Source organism: Ammodytes marinus (assembly GCF_949987685.1).
Source record: "Ammodytes marinus genome assembly, chromosome: 24".
In the NCBI taxonomy this organism is placed as follows: domain Eukaryota; kingdom Metazoa; phylum Chordata; class Actinopteri; order Uranoscopiformes; family Ammodytidae; genus Ammodytes; species Ammodytes marinus.
The window spans coordinates 1,729,867-1,753,706 of NC_137228.1; the positions used below are offsets into that span (position 1 = coordinate 1,729,867).

Sequence of the window (23,840 nt, forward strand, 5' to 3'; positions counted from 1 at the left end):
TATCTAGGTGGCGGGAAGTGTTGAAGTGGATAGTATACTCGGTTGACTATCGGTGGGATCCTAACGGCAGAAAATTGACAGTGATATTCATTCAGCAGCGCTTGCACCGGACATTTTGGCTGCACTCTCCCAGAATGTCTACCCCGCCCCGGAGAGTGCCTCCGGGTTTCATCCGAACCAGGCTGGGGGAAGGCTCTCTGTCCCTCAGTCCGGGCCGCCTAGGCAGAACCAAGGTCCGTGATCGTTCCCTGTTGGCAGTGAGGGCCCTGGGCTTGGCACCAGGAACATTGAGTAGGACAAGCCCTACGAAAATGACAAACAGTGGCACGGCCAAGCGTGTCCTGTTTCCCACGACCATGGCTAGAAAGAGCATGCTCCTGATGAGCTGGGACAAGGAGTGGAGGGACTCCTGGACAAACAAATCGGCCTTGCCCAACACCGTGATTTTGGGCTTAAGAGTACCGTGGCTGAGACAGGACTGTACCCTGTGTGAGGTAACTCTCACTACCCTGAAGGAGGCCACCGACCATTTCAAGAAGGTGCACTGCCCGAGAAAGACCTTGTTCATATGTAGGAGATGTGCGACCTCGTGTCGAGTGGCGGCTTCGGCCATCCGCCACGCCGCCCAATGCGGATCTGCGACTAGAAAAGAGAAACGGAAAGGTGATCAGCCGTGCGGTCTGTGTGTAAAGACCTTTGGATCCCAAAGGGGCTTGAGTCAACACATGCGGATCAAACACTCGGGGGCCTACATGAAAGAGTGCGAGATCAAGGCAGGAAAAGGTCCCAAGGAGGCTTGGACCGACAGTGAGGTTGGCTACCTGGAAGGCCTGCTGCATGGTGTGAAGCCGAGTCCAAAGAAATACATGATCGCGCAGCAGCACCTGCAACGGTTTACCCTCCGGGAAGTGACCGTCAGATGCAACGCAATATACAAAAGGGCAGTGGTGGTAGGCGACCGGCCAGCTGCCCTGGACCCGTATCTTGGCGGGCTCCAGGACCTCGGAATGCCGCTGCAGCCCGCCCCTGCAGTGGATATGGTGAAGGACGTGATTACCTGGTCATTGACCGGTAAAGAGGTGGAGGGGGCGCTTGACCCCCTGGCGGTTTGCGCCAAAACGATCAGCGAATATGTCAGACAGTTGCAAAAGACCATTGGAGGCAAGCGGAGGAAAAGCAGACTAATCCGCAGGGTAAGAACCACAAAGGCTAAAGGTCGACCCTACCGACCTTCCATGAGGACCTTGTATAAGAAGAACAAGAACATGGCGGCCAAAATGATTCTTGATGGAATGGGGAAGGCCACGTGCAACATCGACCTCAAGGAGGTTGAGGCTGTCTACGCCAGGATCTGGGGGGGGCGTGGATGGCTTCGTGGACCTGGGCCAATTTGCGGTACTACCGCGCGCTGACAATAGCCCATTCTACTGCCCAGTTAGCCCTAAAGAAGTCCTAGACGTAATCAAGCGGATGAGGGCTGGCTCAGCACCAGGCCCGGATGGCATTCGGAAAAGGGACCTGCTCAGGTGGGACTCGGGAGGGGTCAAACTGGCGAGCCTGTTTAATGCGATGCTCTTGACTGGGAAATTGCCCAGAAGTCTGAAGGGCAGCAGGACAACCCTATTACCCAAGACAAGTGATGAGGCCCTGAGAGGAGACATTCACCAGTGGAGGCCCATCACCATCAGTTCAATAGTCGTGAGGGCCCTGTCCAGCGTACTACACCATCGCCTGAAGGACGCCTGCGAGGTCCACGTGAGGCAGAGAGGATTCATTGAGGCCCCGGGCTGTGAGGAGAACCTGGCCGTCCTGGATAGTCTTATGAAACAAAGCAGGAGAGATGGACGATCGTTGGCCGTTGTGTTCATAGACTTCGCCAAGGCGTTCGACTCAGTGTCGCACAAACACCTACTGCAGGTGCTGGAACACAGGGGAGTGGATATTTCTGTTATCCGCTTGATCTCCAGCTGTTACCAAGGCTGCTTCACCAAAGTGGCCACGGGACAAGGCCGGACAGGGAGAATCATCATGGGCAAAGGGGTCAAGCAGGGAGACCCCCTCTCTCCGCTGCTATTCAACCTGGCAATTGACCCTCTCCTCCGAGTCCTGGAGGCCAGGGGTACCGCGTTCTCCTGCGGTTTGGCTAAAATAACGGCGCTGGCATTCGCCGATGACTTGGTACTATTGAGCGACTCCTCGCTGGGTATGCAGAGGAACCTGGCCATTTTGGAAAAGTTCGCTGGGCTTACGAGCCTCCAGGTTAACCCCAACAAATGTCATGGGTTTTTGCTGTCTCACCGCGGCCGGACATGCAAGATCAACGATTGTCAGCCCTGGTCTATCGATGGAGCGCCCATAAGAATGGTGGGCCCAGGGGACACGGTGAGATACCTGGGGGTGGAGGTAGACCCGAGGCGTGGGGTGCAAAAGGCCCCACTGGAACAGATTGTGCAGACGATGCTCCGGAAGATCTCAGAGTCCCGCCTGAGACCGACCCAAAAGATCGACTTACTGAAAGTGTATGCCCTGCCCAGAACCGTTGGACATTGTTGTGTTAAATAAATTACTTATCATTATGTAGTAGGTTAGCTATACATGCTCCTAATGTCAGTTATTACTGTTTTGTTCTGTTTCATAGGTGGTTGGGCAGTTATCACTTGCCCATGTGGGGTTGTCTTTTCAGTAAAATTCAACCTTAGAGCAGAGAGTCCACGTGACTTTGTCGACCTCTTGCTGTCCTGGAAACACCTCCCATCTGGACAGTGGTAGTTCTGTTTTAAACCACTTGTCCTTTTGTTGGTTTTAATCAATGGTTCTGTTTTTATTTGATCTAAAATATTCCATTCCATATTCCAACAATTTTCATTCCTTAAACAGATGGAAACAGAACTATTTATCTTTTTTGAGTTGGGCAGTTCTGTTTAAGCCCGTTATGAAAACTTTTTTATTTGAAGTTCCAACCTCTTCCTTCTTCAGTTCAAGCTTTGTTCCAAGCGTTTATGCATGCTTGTCAATCAAAAGTTGATTGAAGTTGAGTTACTTTTATTTACTTCGCTTATTATTTGTACAGACACATTGCTTACAGCCTCTCTTCTGGCCCCTGGAGAGAGCTTGGTGTGGATGATGTCCAGGTGAGACATTACATAATAGCATTTGCTAACTTTTTACTATTTTCTTGCCATACTTTTATTAAAATACATTGTTCACACCTCAGGGCCTAACAAAGCAAGGGTTCTCCAACAACTGCGGCGTGTTTGTTTTGATGGTAAGACCTAATCAGCATGTTATAGCATTGCTGTTGTCTGTAAAAATGTTTGCTTGCTACATTAAAACCACATTAATTTGTATTGAAAAAAATGTATCATTGGGAATACGCCTGACATTATATTAACCAGTACCTCTTGACTTACAGTACACTCTGTACATTGTAATGGGGGCCAAGTGTGATTTCAGCGAGGTATGTGTAAATCGTGACACATTATGCTTAGTGTACAAGGTGTTATTTTTTTTTTACAACATCTTCTTTTTAACATCTTCCTGCATTTCCTTCTTCAAAGGAAAACATGCTGCAAATTAGGAGATGGTGGTGTCTCACTCTCCTGCAGAACTTCCCCATGCCGTAAGTGCCCTGAATATCACACTTATGAATCAAATCACAAAAAAAAAACTGTTTTACTCACTGTCAACAGACCAACATGAATGTTTTCATAGTGAATGTATGTTGTCATTAAATCACTAAGGTCTGAAGAAGACCGATTGCAGGACAGGAAACGGCGACGAGTGGAAGGAGGGCTACAGGTGAGAGGTCATGTGAGTAATTAGTCTTGTAGTCAACTATTGCTAGACTAAAGCGTAATCCCTCCACTTATTTCAATGATCTGTTTTACATCTTGCATTGTTATTGTGCCTATAAGAACTGCAATCTGTTTCCTTTATAGACGCTGGGAAATTGACAACTGGAAACCGGGAACAGGGTTGGAAGCTTAAGGAATGTATTTGGCTAAAACATATATATATTTATTTTTTTGCCTGGGGTGAAAATAAAAAAAATCAATGATGCAAAGTCTTCTGTCTGGTTTATTTGACTAAGCTAATATAATTGAGTGTTCAAAATAATATGTGTCTGGTTTTTATATATATTTATTTATTTATTTATTTTTCATGGTAAAAAAAGACATTTGACAAGTTAAAAGTATGTCTCTAAGTCATTGTGCTGTGCTGTATTGACGTTTGAGAATGTGCTGCCGGATCTGCGCCACAAGATGGCGCCCCCGAGCTCGAGCGAAACGTTTAGAGCTCGAGCGAATCGTTTAGACCAGCCCACATTTAGGGAAATTTAAGCTCCTCCTCGATCTGCGAGCTGCAGTCAGGGGCACTTGCTATGAGCACATGTTAAAGATGAATCATGAAATTATATATTTGAATTGGTTGTGTGTAAAGGACGCTCGTTGAAAGACGTGGAATGAGTCAAATAGTTATTACTTTAAAGGTGCACTATGCAGTTTCAGAGGCGGGGGATGTGTTTACATTTGCAGAGCCTGTTAGTTTATTTGTGTTGAATAATTCTATCATCAAAAATCTAAACAAAATTATTTTGAGGAGCCTTGAACCAAACGTAAGACTAGAATATGTTTGTAAACCAAACTGTGAAACAGTAACGTTTCAAGAAACGTTCTAACTTCAAACAGTGTTCCAGGGATCACATTTTCCTGTGAGGAAAGTTTGTTTATTCAGTTAATGAGTTATAATGAGTGTATATTGATGGGTAAGCATTAATATTGAACATGATCATGTCTTGGAGGGAAGGGGGAAATAGCCACATTCAAAAGAAAATATTGTAAATTATGTTCACATTGCCCATTTTCAATGTATTACTTTATATACTGTTTGTGCAAAACCTATATAGAATATGTATTACTTGTATTGCAGAAATAGAGAAGTTAGTTAAGGCCGACATGAAAATAGTACTGCATGAGCATTTTGGAATCATGATTTCGGTTGAAGATTTGTAGGAATAATCTCTTTCTACGTAGTGTGTGGCTCTTAAAAGAGCCGTTGGGTTGTTGTTATGATCGGTCCTGTTTATCCTCCGAAGCCGTAGAGCGTGCGGCCCTGCCTCTTCAGAGCGTACACCACGTCCATGGCGGTGACGGTCTTCCTCTTGGCGTGCTCGGTGTAGGTGACGGCGTCACGGATGACATTCTCCAGGAAAACCTTGAGCACACCGCGGGTCTCCTCGTAGATCAGACCGGAGATTCGCTTCACTCCGCCACGGCGAGCCAGACGGCGGATGGCGGGTTTGGTGATTCCCTGGATGTTATCACGGAGAACTTTACGGTGACGCTTAGCGCCTCCTTTACCGAGTCCTTTGCCTCCTTTTCCGCGACCAGACATTTTTGCTTTCACTAGATTAAAGGCCTACTTCACCGGTGGGAATATGAAGGTGTATTGCATTCTGAGATCCTATGTAGTATAAATGTGTTCATCCTAGCCTGAGAAAAGGCAGAAAGAGTGTTTTATGGTCTCACTGTCTAACCCTACATTTCTCTTACTGTGATGTCACACTTTCCCAGCAAGGTCTATTAGGGCCTACTCATGCTGGCTCATGTATTGCAGTCTGTAGGGCAACACAGCATATCAGTCATATCCATTTACATGAACTCCAACCTACCAGCTTTTAAAGAGTAAATAATATTAATTTTGTATTTCTAAATCTTTTATACATACATATTTATATTTTAACCATATTTATATATTTGTATTCTATATATATTATTCGTATTTAATTAATTTCTAACTATTTATCTATATGCTTGTCTCAAAGATTAAGCCATGCAAGTCTAAGTACACACGGCCGGTACAGTGAAACTGCGAATGGCTCATTAAATCAGTTATGGTTCCTTTGATCGCTCCAACGTTACTTGGATAACTGTGGCAATTCTAGAGCTAATACATGCCAACGAGCGCTGACCTTCGGGGATGCGTGCATTTATCAGACCCAAAACAAGGCCGGAGTCACTGGATAGGCGCTTGTCAGTGGGGAGGGACCGAAAGTCGATGAGGGACCCCTGACCGCCATGTGACCAAGAGGGGACATACACCCCTGGGGCCGCCACTACTGTAGGCCTTGTGGATGGGGGCTGAGGACACGAGCTGGGTGGGTGCGCACCGTGTGGACAAGCCCGGTACTGCACCCGATTTTTGAGGGGACCTTCTCCTCCGTGACGCCTTATCTGAAGTCCAATGAATAGGGATGGCTTTCCCGGCCCAGGAACCTGTCCCCCGGTAGCCAAAGCAAGATCCGTATGGATACCAAGAGGGGACCTCACCCCCAGAAAGTGCCTTGACTCGGGCCTCGATGGCTAAGGACCCCCCGATGGACGAGCTACTATCCTGAGGCCTTGCCATGATGATCAACTCTCGATGGGTGCCATGAGGGGACCTTGCCCCCTTCCCCTCTGGAGTACCACGCATGTTGGCCAAATGGATAAGGAGGGCCTCCCCGGCACCAGGACTCCTTTTGGGCGGCCCACGCAAGGATCACGGGAGGACCATGAGGGTACCTTGCCCCCTAAAAGTGCCTTGACTCGGGCCTCGATGGCTAAGGACCCCCCGATGGACGAGCTACCATCCTGAGGCCCTGCCATGACGATTAACTCTCGATGGGTGCCATGAGGGGACCTTGCCCCCTTCCCCTCTTGAGTACCGCGCTTGTGGGCCAAATGGATAAAGAGTGCCTCCCCGGCACCAGGACTCCTTTTCGAGCGACCCACGTAAAGATCATGGGAGGACCACGAGGGGACCTTGCCCCCTAAGAGTGCCTTGACTCGGGCCTCGATGGCTAAGGACCCCTTGATGGATGAGACGCCATCCCAAGGCCTTGCTATGATGAATAATTTTTTCGATGCCGTATCTAGGTGGCGGGAAGTGTTGAAGTGGATAGTATACTCGGTTGACTATCGGTGGGATCCTAACGGCAGAAAATTGACAGTGATATTCATTCAGCAGCGCTTGCACCGGACATTTTGGCTGCACTCTCCCAGAATGTCTACCCCGCCCCGGAGAGTGCCTCCGGGTTTCATCCGAACCAGGCTGGGGGAAGGCTCTCTGTCCCTCAGTCCGGGCCGCCTAGGCAGAACCAAGGTCCGTGATCGTTCCCTGTTGGCAGTGAGGGCCCTGGGCTTGGCACCAGGAACATTGAGTAGGACAAGCCCTACGAAAATGACAAACAGTGGCACGGCCAAGCGTGTCCTGTTTCCCACGACCATGGCTAGAAAGAGCATGCTCCTGATGAGCTGGGACAAGGAGTGGAGGGACTCCTGGACAAACAAATCGGCCTTGCCCAACACCGTGATTTTGGGCTTAAGAGTACCGTGGCTGAGACAGGACTGTACCCTGTGTGAGGTAACTCTCACTACCCTGAAGGAGGCCACCGACCATTTCAAGAAGGTGCACTGCCCGAGAAAGACCTTGTTCATATGTAGGAGATGTGCGACCTCGTGTCGAGTGGCGGCTTCGGCCATCCGCCACGCCGCCCAATGCGGATCTGCGACTAGAAAAGAGAAACGGAAAGGTGATCAGCCGTGCGGTCTGTGTGTAAAGACCTTTGGATCCCAAAGGGGCTTAAGTCAACACATGCGGATCAAACACTCGGGGGCCTACATGAAAGAGTGCGAGATCAAGGCAGGAAAAGGTCCCAAGGAGGCTTGGACCGACAGTGAGGTTGGCTACCTGGAAGGCCTGCTGCATGGTGTGAAGCCGAGTCCAAAGAAATACATGATCGCGCAGCAGCACCTGCAACGGTTTACCCTCCGGGAAGTGACCGTCAGATGCAACGCAATATACAAAAGGGCAGTGGTGGTAGGCGACCGGCCAGCTGCCCTGGACCCGTATCTTGGCGGGCTCCAGGACCTCGGAATGCCGCTGCAGCCCGCCCCTGCAGTGGATATGGTGAAGGACGTGATTACCTGGTCATTGACCGGTAAAGAGGTGGAGGGGGCGCTTGACCCCCTGGCGGTTTGCGCCAAAACGATCAGCGAATATGTCAGACAGTTGCAAAAGACCATTGGAGGCAAGCGGAGGAAAAGCAGACTAATCCGCAGGGTAAGAACCACAAAGGCTAAAGGTCGACCCTACCGACCTTCCATGAGGACCTTGTATAAGAAGAACAAGAACATGGCGGCCAAAATGATTCTTGATGGAATGGGGAAGGCCACGTGCAACATCGACCTCAAGGAGGTTGAGGCTGTCTACGCCAGGATCTGGGGGGGCGTGGATGGCTTCGTGGACCTGGGCCAATTTGCGGTACTACCGCGCGCTGACAATAGCCCATTCTACTGCCCAGTTAGCCCTAAAGAAGTCCTAGACGTAATCAAGCGGATGAGGGCTGGCTCAGCACCAGGCCCGGATGGCATTCGGAAAAGGGACCTGCTCAGGTGGGACTCGGGAGGGGTCAAACTGGCGAGCCTGTTTAATGCGATGCTCTTGACTGGGAAATTGCCCAGAAGTCTGAAGGGCAGCAGGACAACCCTATTACCCAAGACAAGTGATGAGGCCCTGAGAGGAGACATTCACCAGTGGAGGCCCATCACCATCAGTTCAATAGTCGTGAGGGCCCTGTCCAGCGTACTACACCATCGCCTGAAGGACGCCTGCGAGGTCCACGTGAGGCAGAGAGGATTCATTGAGGCCCCGGGCTGTGAGGAGAACCTGGCCGTCCTGGATAGTCTTATGAAACAAAGCAGGAGAGATGGACGATCGTTGGCCGTTGTGTTCATAGACTTCGCCAAGGCGTTCGACTCAGTGTCGCACAAACACCTACTGCAGGTGCTGGAACACAGGGGAGTGGATATTTCTGTTATCCGCTTGATCTCCAGCTGTTACCAAGGCTGCTTCACCAAAGTGGCCACGGGACAAGGCCGGACAGGGAGAATCATCATGGGCAAAGGGGTCAAGCAGGGAGACCCCCTCTCTCCGCTGCTATTCAACCTGGCAATTGACCCTCTCCTCCGAGTCCTGGAGGCCAGGGGTACCGCGTTCTCCTGCGGTTTGGCTAAAATAACGGCGCTGGCATTCGCCGATGACTTGGTACTATTGAGCGACTCCTCGCTGGGTATGCAGAGGAACCTGGCCATTTTGGAAAAGTTCGCTGGGCTTACGAGCCTCCAGGTTAACCCCAACAAATGTCATGGGTTTTTGCTGTCTCACCGCGGCCGGACATGCAAGATCAACGATTGTCAGCCCTGGTCTATCGATGGAGCGCCCATAAGAATGGTGGGCCCAGGGGACACGGTGAGATACCTGGGGGTGGAGGTAGACCCGAGGCGTGGGGTGCAAAAGGCCCCACTGGAACAGATTGTGCAGACGATGCTCCGGAAGATCTCAGAGTCCCGCCTGAGACCGACCCAAAAGATCGACTTACTGAAAGTGTATGCCCTGCCCAGAACCGTTGGACATTGTTGTGTTAAATAAATTACTTATCATTATGTAGTAGGTTAGCTATACATGCTCCTAATGTCAGTTATTACTGTTTTTTTCTGTTTCACAGGTGGTTGGGCAGTTATCACTTGCCCATGTGGGGTTGTCTTTTCAGTAAAATTCAACCTTAGAGCAGAGAGTCCACGTGACTTTGTCGACCTCTTGCTGTCCTGGAAACACCTCCCATCTGGACAGTGGTAGTTCTGTTTTAAACCACTTGTCCTTTTGTTGGTTTTAATCAATGGTTCTGTTTTTATTTGATCTAAAATATTCCATTCCATATTCCAACAATTTTCATTCCTTAAACAGATGGAAACAGAACTATTTATCTTTTTTGAGTTGGGCAGTTCTGTTTAAGCCCGTTATGAAAACTTTTTTATTTGAAGTTCCAACCTCTTCCTTCTTCAGTTCAAGCTTTGTTCCAAGCGTTTATGCATGCTTGTCAATCAAAAGTTGATTGAAGTTGAGTTACTTTTATTTACTTCGCTTATTATTTGTACAGACACATTGCTTACAGCCTCTCTTCTGGCCCCTGGAGAGAGCTTGGTGTGGATGATGTCCAGGTGAGACATTACATAATAGCATTTGCTAACTTTTTACTATTTTCTTGCCATACTTTTATTAAAATACATTGTTCACACCTCAGGGCCTAACAAAGCAAGGGTTCTCCAACAACTGCGGCGTGTTTGTTTTGATGGTAAGACCTAATCAGCATGTTATAGCATTGCTGTTGTCTGTAAAAATGTTTGCTTGCTACATTAAAACCACATTAATTTGTATTGAAAAAAATGTATCATTGGGAATACGCCTGACATTATATTAACCAGTACCTCTTGACTTACAGTACACTCTGTACATTGTAATGGGGGCCAAGTGTGATTTCAGCGAGGTATGTGTAAATCGTGACACATTATGCTTAGTGTACAAGGTGTTATTTTTTTTTTACAACATCTTCTTTTTAACATCTTCCTGCATTTCCTTCTTCAAAGGAAAACATGCTGCAAATTAGGAGATGGTGGTGTCTCACTCTCCTGCAGAACTTCCCCATGCCGTAAGTGCCCTGAATATCACACTTATGAATCAAATCACAAAAAAAAAACTGTTTTACTCACTGTCAACAGACCAACATGAATGTTTTCATAGTGAATGTATGTTGTCATTAAATCACTAAGGTCTGAAGAAGACCGATTGCAGGACAGGAAACGGCGACGAGTGGAAGGAGGGCTACAGGTGAGAGGTCATGTGAGTAATTAGTCTTGTAGTCAACTATTGCTAGACTAAAGCGTAATCCCTCCACTTATTTCAATGATCTGTTTTACATCTTGCATCGTTATTGTGCCTATAAGAACTGCAATCTGTTTCCTTTATAGACGCTGGGAAATTGACAACTGGAAACCGGGAACAGGGTTGGAAGCTTAAGGAATGTATTTGGCTAAAACATATATATATTTATTTTTTTGCCTGGGGTGAAAATAAAAAAAATCAATGATGCAAAGTCTTCTGTCTGGTTTATTTGACTAAGCTAATATAATTGAGTGTTCAAAATAATATGTGTCTGGTTTTTATATATATTTATTTATTTATTTATTTTTCATGGTAAAAAAAGACATTTGACAAGTTAAAAGTATGTCTCTAAGTCATTGTGCTGTGCTGTATTGACGTTTGAGAATGTGCTGCCGGATCTGCGCCACAAGATGGCGCCCCCGAGCTCGAGCGAAACGTTTAGAGCTCGAGCGAATCGTTTAGACCAGCCCACATTTAGGGAAATTTAAGCTCCTCCTCGATCTGCGAGCTGCAGTCAGGGGCACTTGCTATGAGCACATGTTAAAGATGAATCATGAAATTATATATTTGAATTGGTTGTGTGTAAAGGACGCTCGTTGAAAGACATGTGGAATGAGTCAAATAGTTATTACTTTAAAGGTGCACTATGCAGTTTCAGAGGCGGGGGATGTGTTTACATTTGCAGAGCCTGTTAGTTTATTTGTGTTGAATAATTCTATCATCAAAAATCTAAACAAAATTATTTTGAGGAGCCTTGAACCAAACGTAAGACTAGAATATGTTTGTAAACCAAACTGTGAAACAGTAACGTTTCAAGAAACGTTCTAACTTCAAACAGTGTTCCAGGGATCACATTTTCCTGTGAGGAAAGTTTGTTTATTCAGTTAATGAGTTATAATGAGTGTATATTGATGGGTAAGCATTAATATTGAACATGATCATGTCTTGGAGGGAAGGGGGAAATAGCCACATTCAAAAGAAAATATTGTAAATTATGTTCACATTGCCCATTTTCAATGTATTACTTTATATACTGTTTGTGCAAAACCTATATAGAATATGTATTACTTGTATTGCAGAAATAGAGAAGTTAGTTAAGGCCGACATGAAAATAGTACTGCATGAGCATTTTGGAATCATGATTTCGGTTGAAGATTTGTAGGAATAATCTCTTTCTACGTAGTGTGTGGCTCTTAAAAGAGCCGTTGGGTTGTTGTTATGATCGGTCCTGTTTATCCTCCGAAGCCGTAGAGCGTGCGGCCCTGCCTCTTCAGAGCGTACACCACGTCCATGGCGGTGACGGTCTTCCTCTTGGCGTGCTCGGTGTAGGTGACGGCGTCACGGATGACATTCTCCAGGAAAACCTTGAGCACACCGCGGGTCTCCTCGTAGATCAGACCGGAGATTCGCTTCACTCCGCCACGGCGAGCCAGACGGCGGATGGCGGGTTTGGTGATTCCCTGGATGTTATCACGGAGAACTTTACGGTGACGCTTAGCGCCTCCTTTACCGAGTCCTTTGCCTCCTTTTCCGCGACCAGACATTTTTGCTTTCACTAGATTAAAGGCCTACTTCACCGGTGGGAATATGAAGGTGTATTGCATTCTGAGATCCTATGTAGTATAAATGTGTTCATCCTAGCCTGAGAAAAGGCAGAAAGAGTGTTTTATGGTCTCACTGTCTAACCCTACATTTCTCTTACTGTGATGTCACACTTTCCCAGCAAGGTCTATTAGGGCCTACTCATGCTGGCTCATGTATTGCAGTCTGTAGGGCAACACAGCATATCAGTCATATCCATTTACATGAACTCCAACCTACCAGCTTTTAAACAGTAAATAATATTAATTTTGTATTTCTAAATCTTTTATACATACATATTTATATTTTAACCATATTTATATATTTGTATTCTATATATATTATTCATATTTAATTAATTTCTAACTATTTATCTATATGCTTGTCTCAAAGATTAAGCCATGCAAGTCTAAGTACACACGGCCGGTACAGTGAAACTGCGAATGGCTCATTAAATCAGTTATAATAATAATTATAATAATTGATAGGTTTTATATAGCGCTTTATTGCCTAGGCACTCAAAGACGCTTTACATTTCCTGGTTCAATTCGTTCACACTCAGTCATACCGGTGGTGGTAAACTACGAGAGTAGCCACAGCTGCCCTGGGGCAGACTGACGAAGTTATGGTTCCTTTGATCGCTCCAACGTTACTTGGATAACTGTGGCAATTCTAGAGCTAATACATGCCAACGAGCGCTGACCTTCGGGGATGCGTGCATTTATCAGACCCAAAACAAGGCCGGAGTCACTGGATAGGCGCTTGTCAGTGGGGAGGGACCGAAAGTCGATGAGGGACCCCTGACCGCCATGTGACCAAGAGGGGACATACACCCCTGGGGCCGCCACTACTGTAGGCCTTGTGGATGGGGGCTGAGGACACGAGCTGGGTGGGTGCGCACCGTGTGGACAAGCCCGGTACTGCACCCGATTTTTGAGGGGACCTTCTCCTCCGTGACGCCTTATCTGAAGTCCAATGAATAGGGATGGCTTTCCCGGCCCAGGAACCTGTCCCCCGGTAGCCAAAGCAAGATCCGTATGGATACCAAGAGGGGACCTCACCCCCAGAAAGTGCCTTGACTCGGGCCTCGATGGCTAAGGACCCCCCGATGGACGAGCTACTATCCTGAGGCCTTGCCATGATGATTAACTCTCGATGGGTGCCATGAGGGGACCTTGCCCCCTTCCCCTCTGGAGTACCACGCATGTTGGCCAAATGGATAAGGAGGGCCTCCCCGGCACCAGGACTCCTTTTGGGCGGCCCACGCAAGGATCACGGGAGGACCATGAGGGTACCTTGCCCCCTAAAAGTGCCTTGACTCGGGCCTCGATGGCTAAGGACCCCCCGATGGACGAGCTACCATCCTGAGGCCCTGCCATGACGATTAACTCTCGATGGGTGCCATGAGGGGACCTTGCCCCCTTCCCCTCTTGAGTACCGCGCTTGTGGGCCAAATGGATAAAGAGTGCCTCCCCGGCACCAGGACTCCTTTTCGAGCGACCCACGTAAAGATCATGGGAGGACCACGAGGGGACCTTGCCCCCTAAGAGTGCCTTGACTCGGGCCTCGATGGCTAAGGACCCCTTGATGGATGAGACGCCATCCCAAGGCCTTGCTATGATGAATAATTTTTTCGATGCCGTATCTAGGTGGCGGGAAGTGTTGAAGTGGATAGTATACTCGGTTGACTATCGGTGGGATCCTAACGGCAGAAAATTGACAGTGATATTCATTCAGCAGCGCTTGCACCGGACATTTTGGCTGCACTCTCCCAGAATGTCTACCCCGCCCCGGAGAGTGCCTCCGGGTTTCATCCGAACCAGGCTGGGGGAAGGCTCTCTGTCCCTCAGTCCGGGCCGCCTAGGCAGAACCAAGGTCCGTGATCGTTCCCTGTTGGCAGTGAGGGCCCTGGGCTTGGCACCAGGAACATTGAGTAGGACAAGCCCTACGAAAATGACAAACAGTGGCACGGCCAAGCGTGTCCTGTTTCCCACGACCATGGCTAGAAAGAGCATGCTCCTGATGAGCTGGGACAAGGAGTGGAGGGACTCCTGGACAAACAAATCGGCCTTGCCCAACACCGTGATTTTGGGCTTAAGAGTACCGTGGCTGAGACAGGACTGTACCCTGTGTGAGGTAACTCTCACTACCCTGAAGGAGGCCACCGACCATTTCAAGAAGGTGCACTGCCCGAGAAAGACCTTGTTCATATGTAGGAGATGTGCGACCTCGTGTCGAGTGGCGGCTTCGGCCATCCGCCACGCCGCCCAATGCGGATCTGTGACTAGAAAAGAGAAACGGAAAGGTGATCAGCCGTGCGGTCTGTGTGTAAAGACCTTTGGATCCCAAAGGGGCTTGAGTCAACACATGCGGATCAAACACTCGGGGGCCTACATGAAAGAGTGCGAGATCAAGGCAGGAAAAGGTCCCAAGGAGGCTTGGACCGACAGTGAGGTTGGCTACCTGGAAGGCCTGCTGCATGGTGTGAAGCCGAGTCCAAAGAAATACATGATCGCGCAGCAGCACCTGCAACGGTTTACCCTCCGGGAAGTGACCGTCAGATGCAACGCAATATACAAAAGGGCAGTGGTGGTAGGCGACCGGCCAGCTGCCCTGGACCCGTATCTTGGCGGGCTCCAGGACCTCGGAATGCCGCTGCAGCCCGCCCCTGCAGTGGATATGGTGAAGGACGTGATTACCTGGTCATTGACCGGTAAAGAGGTGGAGGGGGCGCTTGACCCCCTGGCGGTTTGCGCCAAAACGATCAGCGAATATGTCAGACAGTTGCAAAAGACCATTGGAGGCAAGCGGAGGAAAAGCAGACTAATCCGCAGGGTAAGAACCACAAAGGCTAAAGGTCGACCCTACCGACCTTCCATGAGGACCTTGTATAAGAAGAACAAGAACATGGCGGCCAAAATGATTCTTGATGGAATGGGGAAGGCCACGTGCAACATCGACCTCAAGGAGGTTGAGGCTGTCTACGCCAGGATCTGGGGGGGCGTGGATGGCTTCGTGGACCTGGGCCAATTTGCGGTACTACCGCGCGCTGACAATAGCCCATTCTACTGCCCAGTTAGCCCTAAAGAAGTCCTAGACGTAATCAAGCGGATGAGGGCTGGCTCAGCACCAGGCCCGGATGGCATTCGGAAAAGGGACCTGCTCAGGTGGGACTCGGGAGGGGTCAAACTGGCGAGCCTGTTTAATGCGATGCTCTTGACTGGGAAATTGCCCAGAAGTCTGAAGGGCAGCAGGACAACCCTATTACCCAAGACAAGTGATGAGGCCCTGAGAGGAGACATTCACCAGTGGAGGCCCATCACCATCAGTTCAATAGTCGTGAGGGCCCTGTCCAGCGTACTACACCATCGCCTGAAGGACGCCTGCGAGGTCCACGTGAGGCAGAGAGGATTCATTGAGGCCCCGGGCTGTGAGGAGAACCTGGCCGTCCTGGATAGTCTTATGAAACAAAGCAGGAGAGATGGACGATCGTTGGCCGTTGTGTTCATAGACTTCGCCAAGGCGTTCGACTCAGTGTCGCACAAACACCTACTGCAGGTGCTGGAACACAGGGGAGTGGATATTTCTGTTATCCGCTTGATCTCCAGCTGTTACCAAGGCTGCTTCACCAAAGTGGCCACGGGACAAGGCCGGACAGGGAGAATCATCATGGGCAAAGGGGTCAAGCAGGGAGACCCCCTCTCTCCGCTGCTATTCAACCTGGCAATTGACCCTCTCCTCCGAGTCCTGGAGGCCAGGGGTACCGCGTTCTCCTGCGGTTTGGCTAAAATAACGGCGCTGGCATTCGCCGATGACTTGGTACTATTGAGCGACTCCTCGCTGGGTATGCAGAGGAACCTGGCCATTTTGGAAAAGTTCGCTGGGCTTACGAGCCTCCAGGTTAACCCCAACAAATGTCATGGGTTTTTGCTGTCTCACCGCGGCCGGACATGCAAGATCAACGATTGTCAGCCCTGGTCTATCGATGGAGCGCCCATAAGAATGGTGGGCCCAGGGGACACGGTGAGATACCTGGGGGTGGAGGTAGACCCGAGGCGTGGGGTGCAAAAGGCCCCACTGGAACAGATTGTGCAGACGATGCTCCGGAAGATCTCAGAGTCCCGCCTGAGACCGACCCAAAAGATCGACTTACTGAAAGTGTATGCCCTGCCCAGAACCGTTGGACATTGTTGTGTTAAATAAATTACTTATCATTATGTAGTAGGTTAGCTATACATGCTCCTAATGTCAGTTATTACTGTTTTTTTCTGTTTCATAGGTGGTTGGGCAGTTATCACTTGCCCATGTGGGGTTGTCTTTTCAGTAAAATTCAACCTTAGAGCAGAGAGTCCACGTGACTTTGTCGACCTCTTGCTGTCCTGGAAACACCTCCCATCTGGACAGTGGTAGTTCTGTTTTAAACCACTTGTCCTTTTGTTGGTTTTAATCAATGGTTCTGTTTTTATTTGATCTAAAATATTCCATTCCATATTCCAACAATTTTCATTCCTTAAACAGATGGAAACAGAACTATTTATCTTTTTTGAGTTGGGCAGTTCTGTTTAAGCCCGTTATGAAAACTTTTTTATTTGAAGTTCCAACCTCTTCCTTCTTCAGTTCAAGCTTTGTTCCAAGCGTTTATGCATGCTTGTCAATCAAAAGTTGATTGAAGTTGAGTTACTTTTATTTACTTCGCTTATTATTTGTACAGACACATTGCTTACAGCCTCTCTTCTGGCCCCTGGAGAGAGCTTGGTGTGGATGATGTCCAGGTGAGACATTACATAATAGCATTTGCTAACTTTTTACTATTTTCTTGCCATACTTTTATTAAAATACATTGTTCACACCTCAGGGCCTAACAAAGCAAGGGTTCTCCAACAACTGCGGCGTGTTTGTTTTGATGGTAAGACCTAATCAGCATGTTATAGCATTGCTGTTGTCTGTAAAAATGTTTGCTTGCTACATTAAAACCACATTAATTTGTATTGAAAAAAATGTATCATTGGGAATACGCCTGACATTATATTAACCAGTACCTCTTGACTTACAGTACACTCTGTACATTGTAATGGGGGCCAAGTGTGATTTCAGCGAGGTATGTGTAAATCGTGACACATTATGCTTAGTGTACAAGGTGTTATTTTTTTTTACAACATCTTCTTTTTAACATCTTCCTGCATTTCCTTCTTCAAAGGAAAACATGCTGCAAATTAGGAGATGGTGGTGTCTCACTCTCCTGCAGAACTTCCCCATGCCGTAAGTGCCCTGAATATCACACTTATGAATCAAATCACAAAAAAAAAACTGTTTTACTCACTGTCAACAGACCAACATGAATGTTTTCATAGTGAATGTATGTTGTCATTAAATCACTAAGGTCTGAAGAAGACCGATTGCAGGACAGGAAACGGCGACGAGTGGAAGGAGGGCTACAGGTGAGAGGTCATGTGAGTAATTAGTCTTGTAGTCAACTATTGCTAGACTAAAGCGTAATCCCTCCACTTATTTCAATGATCTGTTTTACATCTTGCATTGTTATTGTGCCTATAAGAACTGCAATCTGTTTCCTTTATAGACGCTGGGAAATTGACAACTGGAAACCGGGAACAGGGTTGGAAGCTTAAGGAATGTATTTGGCTAAAACATATATATATTTATTTTTTTGCCTGGGGTGAAAATAAAAAAAATCAATGATGCAAAGTCTTCTGTCTGGTTTATTTGACTAAGCTAATATAATTGAGTGTTCAAAATAATATGTGTCTGGTTTTTATATATATTTATTTATTTATTTATTTATTTTTCATGGTAAAAAAAGACATTTGACAAGTTAAAAGTATGTCTCTAAGTCATTGTGCTGTGCTGTATTGACGTTTGAGAATGTGCTGCCGGATCTGCGCCACAAGATGGCGCCCCCGAGCTCGAGCGAAACGTTTAGAGCTCGAGCGAATCGTTTAGACCAGCCCACATTTAGGGAAATTCAAGCTCCTCCTCGATCTGCGAGCTGCAGTCAGGGGCACTTGCTATGAGCACATGTTAAAGATGAATCATGAAATTATATATTTGAATTGGTTGTGTGTAAAGGACGCTCGTTGAAAGACATGTGGAATGAGTCAAATAGTTATTACTTTAAAGGTGCACTATGCAGTTTCAGAGGCGGGGGATGTGTTTACATTTGCAGAGCCTGTTAGTTTATTTGTGTTGAATAATTCTATCATCAAAAATCTAAACAAAATTATTTTGAGGAGCCTTGAACCAAACGTAAGACTAGAATATGTTTGTAAACCAAACTGTGAAACAGTAACGTTTCAAGAAACGTTCTAACTTCAAACAGTGTTCCAGGGATCACATTTTCCTGTGAGGAAAGTTTGTTTATTCAGTTAATGAGTTATAATGAGTGTATATTGATGGGTAAGCATTAATATTGAATATGATCATGTCTTGGAGGGAAGGGGGAAATAGCCACATTCAAAAGAAAATATTGTAAATTATGTTCACATTGCCCATTTTCAATGTATTACTTTATATACTGTTTGTGCAAAACCTATATAGAATATGTATTACTTGTATTGCAGAAATAGAGAAGTTAGTTAAGGCCGACATGAAAATAGTACTGGATGAGCATTTTGGAATCATGATTTCGGTTGAAGATTTGTAGGAATAATCTCTTTCTACGTAGTGTGTGGCTCTTAAAAGAGCCGTTGGGTTGTTGTTATGATCGGTCCTGTTTATCCTCCGAAGCCGTAGAGCGTGCGGCCCTGCCTCTTCAGAGCGTACACCACGTCCATGGCGGTGACGGTCTTCCTCTTGGCGTGCTCGGTGTAGGTGACGGCGTCACGGATGACATTCTCCAGGAAAACCTTGAGCACACCGCGGGTCTCCTCGTAGATCAGACTGGAGATTCGCTTCACTCCGCCACGGCGAGCCAGACGGCGGATGGCGGGTTTGGTGATTCCCTGGATGTTATCACGGAGAACTTTACGGTGACGCTTAGCGCCTCCTTTACTGAGTCCTTTGCCTCCTTTTCCGCGACCAGACATTTTTGCTTTCACTAGATTAAAGGCATACTTCACCGGTGGGAATATGAAGGTGTATTGCATTCTGAGATCCTATGTAGTATAAATGTGTTCATCCTAGCCTGAGAAAAGGCAGAAAGAGTGTTTTATGGTCTCACTGTCTAACCCTACATTTCTCTTACTGTGATGTCACACTTTCCCAGCAAGGTCTATTAGGGCCTACTCATGCTGGCTCATGTACTGCAGTCTGTAGGGCAACACAGCATATCAGTCATATCCATTTACATGAACTCCAACCTACCAGCTTTTAAACAGTAAATAATATTAATTTTGTATTTCTAAATCTTTTATACATACATATTTATATTTTAACCATATTTATATATTTGTATTCTATATATATTATTCATATTTAATTAATTTCTAACTATTTATCTATATGCTTGTCTCAAAGATTAAGCCATGCAAGTCTAAGTACACACGGCCGGTACAGTGAAACTGCGAATGGCTCATTAAATCAGTTATGGTTCCTTTGATCGCTCCAACGTTACTTGGATAACTGTGGCAATTCTAGAGCTAATACATGCCAACGAGCGCTGACCTTCGGGGATGCGTGCATTTATCAGACCCAAAACAAGGCCGGAGTCACTGGATAGGCGCTTGTCAGTGGGGAGGGACCGAAAGTCGATGAGGGACCCCTGACCGCCATGTGACCAAGAGGGGACATACACCCCTGGGGCCGCCACTACTGTAGGCCTTGTGGATGGGGGCTGAGGACACGAGCTGGGTGGGTGCGCACCATGTGGACAAGCCCGTTACTGCACCCGATTTTTGAGGGGACCTTCTCCTCCGTGACGCCTTATCTGAAGTCCAATGAATAGGGATGGCTTTCCCGGCCCAGGAACCTGTCCCCCGGTAGCCAAAGCAAGATCCGTATGGATACCAAGAGGGGACCTCACCCCCAGAAAGTGCCTTGACTCGGGCCTCGATGGCTAAGGACCCCCCGATGGACGAGCTACTATCCTGAGGTGTTGAGATAGGTGAACTTTGTGTAACTTTGGGTTGTGTATTTTTGCTGTCTAGAGGGGGTTGGGGCATGTATTATTATTTTTATTTTCATTTATACTACTTACTTACTTGTTTTAAGATTGTCTTAAAGGACATACATATATGTGGTCTGCCTTGTGGTGCAGGACATGTCCGAACATGTCCGGATTTTATGAGCATGTGGAGGGAGGGAAGTGGGGGCCTGTAACCCTGACCCCCCCCTCAGTTGGCCAGCCCACATGCTCCCTGTTCACCCTATATAAGCAGGGGCTTTGGCAGAGGAGAGGCAGTTATTTTTTCTTTTCAAGAAGGGGAAGAGGCTCGGAACCAATTCTTCCTTTTCTATTCTGAGAAGTTTGGTAAGGGACCATTTGGGTTATTGATGGGAACTAATTGATGAACCAGGTTGTAGAATAGCATGGAGTTGAGGTTGAAAAACTGTTGAACCAACTTTTCCTGATTGTTGTGTCGCAAAATCAAGCTTGTCATAGCATTTGAAGATATTCAAATATATATGACATGATTGAAAGACTCGGCCAACACCCAGAACTATTGAAGTTGTGTAGACAGTGGACAAACTTTTACTCCTGATCTCTTGTGGATCAACCAAATAAACTGTTGAACCAACTTTTCCTGATTGTTGTGTCGCAAAATCAAGCTTGTCATAGCATTTGAAGATATTCAAATATATATGACAAGATTGAAAGACTCGGCCAACACCCAGAACTATTGAAGTTGTGTAGACAGTAGAGCTTTAAAAAACCTGAAGATGAGAATACTCCTGATCTCTTGTGGATTGAAAATGGGAGAACTCATGAACTAAATTCAATGTGAACACAAGACATACAACACATAAGTTAAGTCTTATACTTCTCTACATATATTAACCACTTTAATGGGAGTGTAGGTACTTATTTTCCTTCCTTTCATTTTATTTTATCTTTTCTTTTTATATTGTGAAAGTATAATCTTTTTGTATTGGTTAAATAAAATTTCTTGAAAACGCTATAACTCTTTGGCCTGAATTTTTAGTTTAGTGTTGGGAACAAGGACCTAATTAGGGTTTTTCTTTAAAGAGATCGCGGCGCCTCTGAGGTAAGCAATTCAAACCTACACTACGGCTACACTACTGATAACAAAGAATACACATCCCATAAACACACTCCTTGAATTAGGAGGGAATTGCATTTATCTATTGGCCTAAGCTCATCCAGGTGTATGAACTTAGTGAGGACTTAACGGTAGTCTTTTGAAGCTAGGGGTAAATGTGAGGTATTCATCCACCAGAATAATTAAAAACCTATTATCTAATCTCCTCCTTTCTAAACACTTATCAAGGATAAAGGTCTGAAATCTGGACTTAACCTAGGATAAAATTAGAAGAGACAATTGTAAGGGTCGTTAGGGGATCAACACAGGGGGAGATCTGGAGATAGGCAGGGGTCAAAGGGTAACATGCTTTAAAACCAGAGCCTTTAAGATAATATATGGGGTGTGAAGGTTTTTGGTGAAAAGTAAAACCTTTTGGGAATTGTGTAAATCAGCTTTTGGTCTTTGTTTGCCATAAATAAAGAGCAGGGGTCGATGAACACATAAACTTTATGGTGGAACAGGTTTAAACCAGGAACAAACGAACTTGGCAGGCTATATATACACACAAACGTCCTGATATTAATTTAGGGGTGTTTAAATCTGGTGAAGGGAATACCGGCATAATCATTAGAGGCCTTGCCATGATGATTAACTCTCGATGGGTGCCATGAGGGGACCTTGCCCCCTTCCCCTCTGGAGTACCACGCATGTTGGCCAAATGGATAAGGAGGGCCTCCCCGGCACCAGGACTCCTTTTGGGCGGCCCACGCAAGGATCACGGGAGGACCATGTGGGTACCTTGCCCCCTAAAAGTGCCTTGACTCGGGCCTCGATGGCTAAGGACCCCCCGATGGACGAGCTACCATCCTGAGGCCCTGCCATGACGATTAACTCTCGATGGGTGCCATGAGGGGACCTTGCCCCCTTCCCCTCTTGAGTACCGCGCTTGTGGGCCAAATGGATAAAGAGTGCCTCCCCGGCACCAGGACTCCTTTTCGAGCGACCCACGTAAAGATCATGGGAGGACCACGAGGGGACCTTGCCCCCTAAGAGTGCCTTGACTCGGGCCTCGATGGCTAAGGACCCCTTGATGGATGAGACGCCATCCCAAGGCCTTGCTATGATGAATAATTTTTTCGATGCCGTATCTAGGTGGCGGGAAGTGTTGAAGTGGATAGTATACTCGGTTGACTATCGGTGGGATCCTAACGGCAGAAAATTGACAGTGATATTCATTCAGCAGCGCTTGCACCGGACATTTTGGCTGCACTCTCCCAGAATGTCTACCCCGCCCCGGAGAGTGCCTCCGGGTTTCATCCGAACCAGGCTGGGGGAAGGCTCTCTGTCCCTCAGTCCGGGCCGCCTAGGCAGAACCAAGGTCCGTGATCGTTCCCTGTTGGCAGTGAGGGCCCTGGGCTTGGCACCAGGAACATTGAGTAGGACAAGCCCTACGAAAATGACAAACAGTGGCACGGCCAAGCGTGTCCTGTTTCCCACGACCATGGCTAGAAAGAGCATGCTCCTGATGAGCTGGGATAAGGAGTGGAGGGACTCCTGGACAAACAAATCGGCCTTGCCCAACACCGTGATTTTGGGCTTAAGAGTACCGTGGCTGAGACAGGACTGTACCCTGTGTGAGGTAACTCTCACTACCCTGAAGGAGGCCACCGACCATTTCAAGAAGGTGCACTGCCCGAGAAAGACCTTGTTCATATGTAGGAGATGTGCGACCTCGTGTCGAGTGGCGGCTTCGGGCATCCGCCACGCCGCCCAATGCGGATCTGCGACTAGAAAAGAGAAACGGAAAGGTGATCAGCCGTGCGGTCTGTGTGTAAAGACCTTTGGATCCCAAAGGGGCTTGAGTCAACACATGCGGATCAAACACTCGGGGGCCTACATGAAAGAGTGCGAGATCAAGGCAGGAAAAGGTCCCAAGGAGGCTTGGACCGACAGTGAGGTTGGCTACCTGGAAGGCCTGCTGCATGGTGTGAAGCCGAGTCCAAAGAAATACATGATCGCGCAGCAGCACCTGCAACGGTTTACCCTCCGGGAAGTGACCGTCAGATGCAACGCAATATACAAAAGGGCAGTGGTGGTAGGCGACCGGCCAGCTGCCCTGGACCCGTATCTTGGCGGGCTCCAGGACCTCGGAATGCCGCTGCAGCCCGCCCCTGCAGTGGATATGGTGAAGGACGTGATTACCTGGTCATTGACCGGTAAAGAGGTGGAGGGGGCGCTTGACCCCCTGGCGGTTTGCGCCAAAACGATCAGCGCATATGTCAGACAGTTGCAAAAGACCATTGGAGGCAAGCGGAGGAAAAGCAGACTAATCCGCAGGGTAAG

The 23,840-nt window shown here is 47.4% G+C and overlaps 3 protein-coding genes across 3 annotated transcripts; all 3 read right to left on the reverse strand.

Annotated features, from left to right (window-relative positions):
* Positions 1–5,082: 5,082 nt before the first annotated feature.
* On the reverse strand, positions 5,083–5,394 carry LOC307269751 (histone H4; the record flags this gene model as incomplete). The annotated part of the gene is made up of 1 exon (XM_080052778.1): positions 5,083–5,394. One exon carries the CDS (start codon positions 5,392–5,394, stop codon positions 5,083–5,085), a length of 312 nt encoding a protein of 103 aa, XP_079908904.1.
* Positions 5,395–11,993: 6,599 nt separating this feature from the next.
* Positions 11,994–12,305, reverse strand: LOC307269702 (histone H4; the record flags this gene model as incomplete). Its single annotated transcript, XM_080052709.1, has 1 exon — positions 11,994–12,305. One exon carries the CDS (start codon positions 12,303–12,305, stop codon positions 11,994–11,996), a length of 312 nt encoding a protein of 103 aa, XP_079908835.1.
* A 6,765-nt stretch (positions 12,306–19,070) lies between these two features.
* On the reverse strand, positions 19,071–19,382 carry LOC307269747 (histone H4-like; the record flags this gene model as incomplete). The annotated part of the gene is made up of 1 exon (XM_080052776.1): positions 19,071–19,382. The coding sequence occupies one exon, from the start codon at positions 19,380–19,382 to the stop codon at positions 19,071–19,073; it is 312 nt and encodes a 103-aa protein (XP_079908902.1).
* Between the last annotated feature and the right edge of the window lie 4,458 nt (positions 19,383–23,840).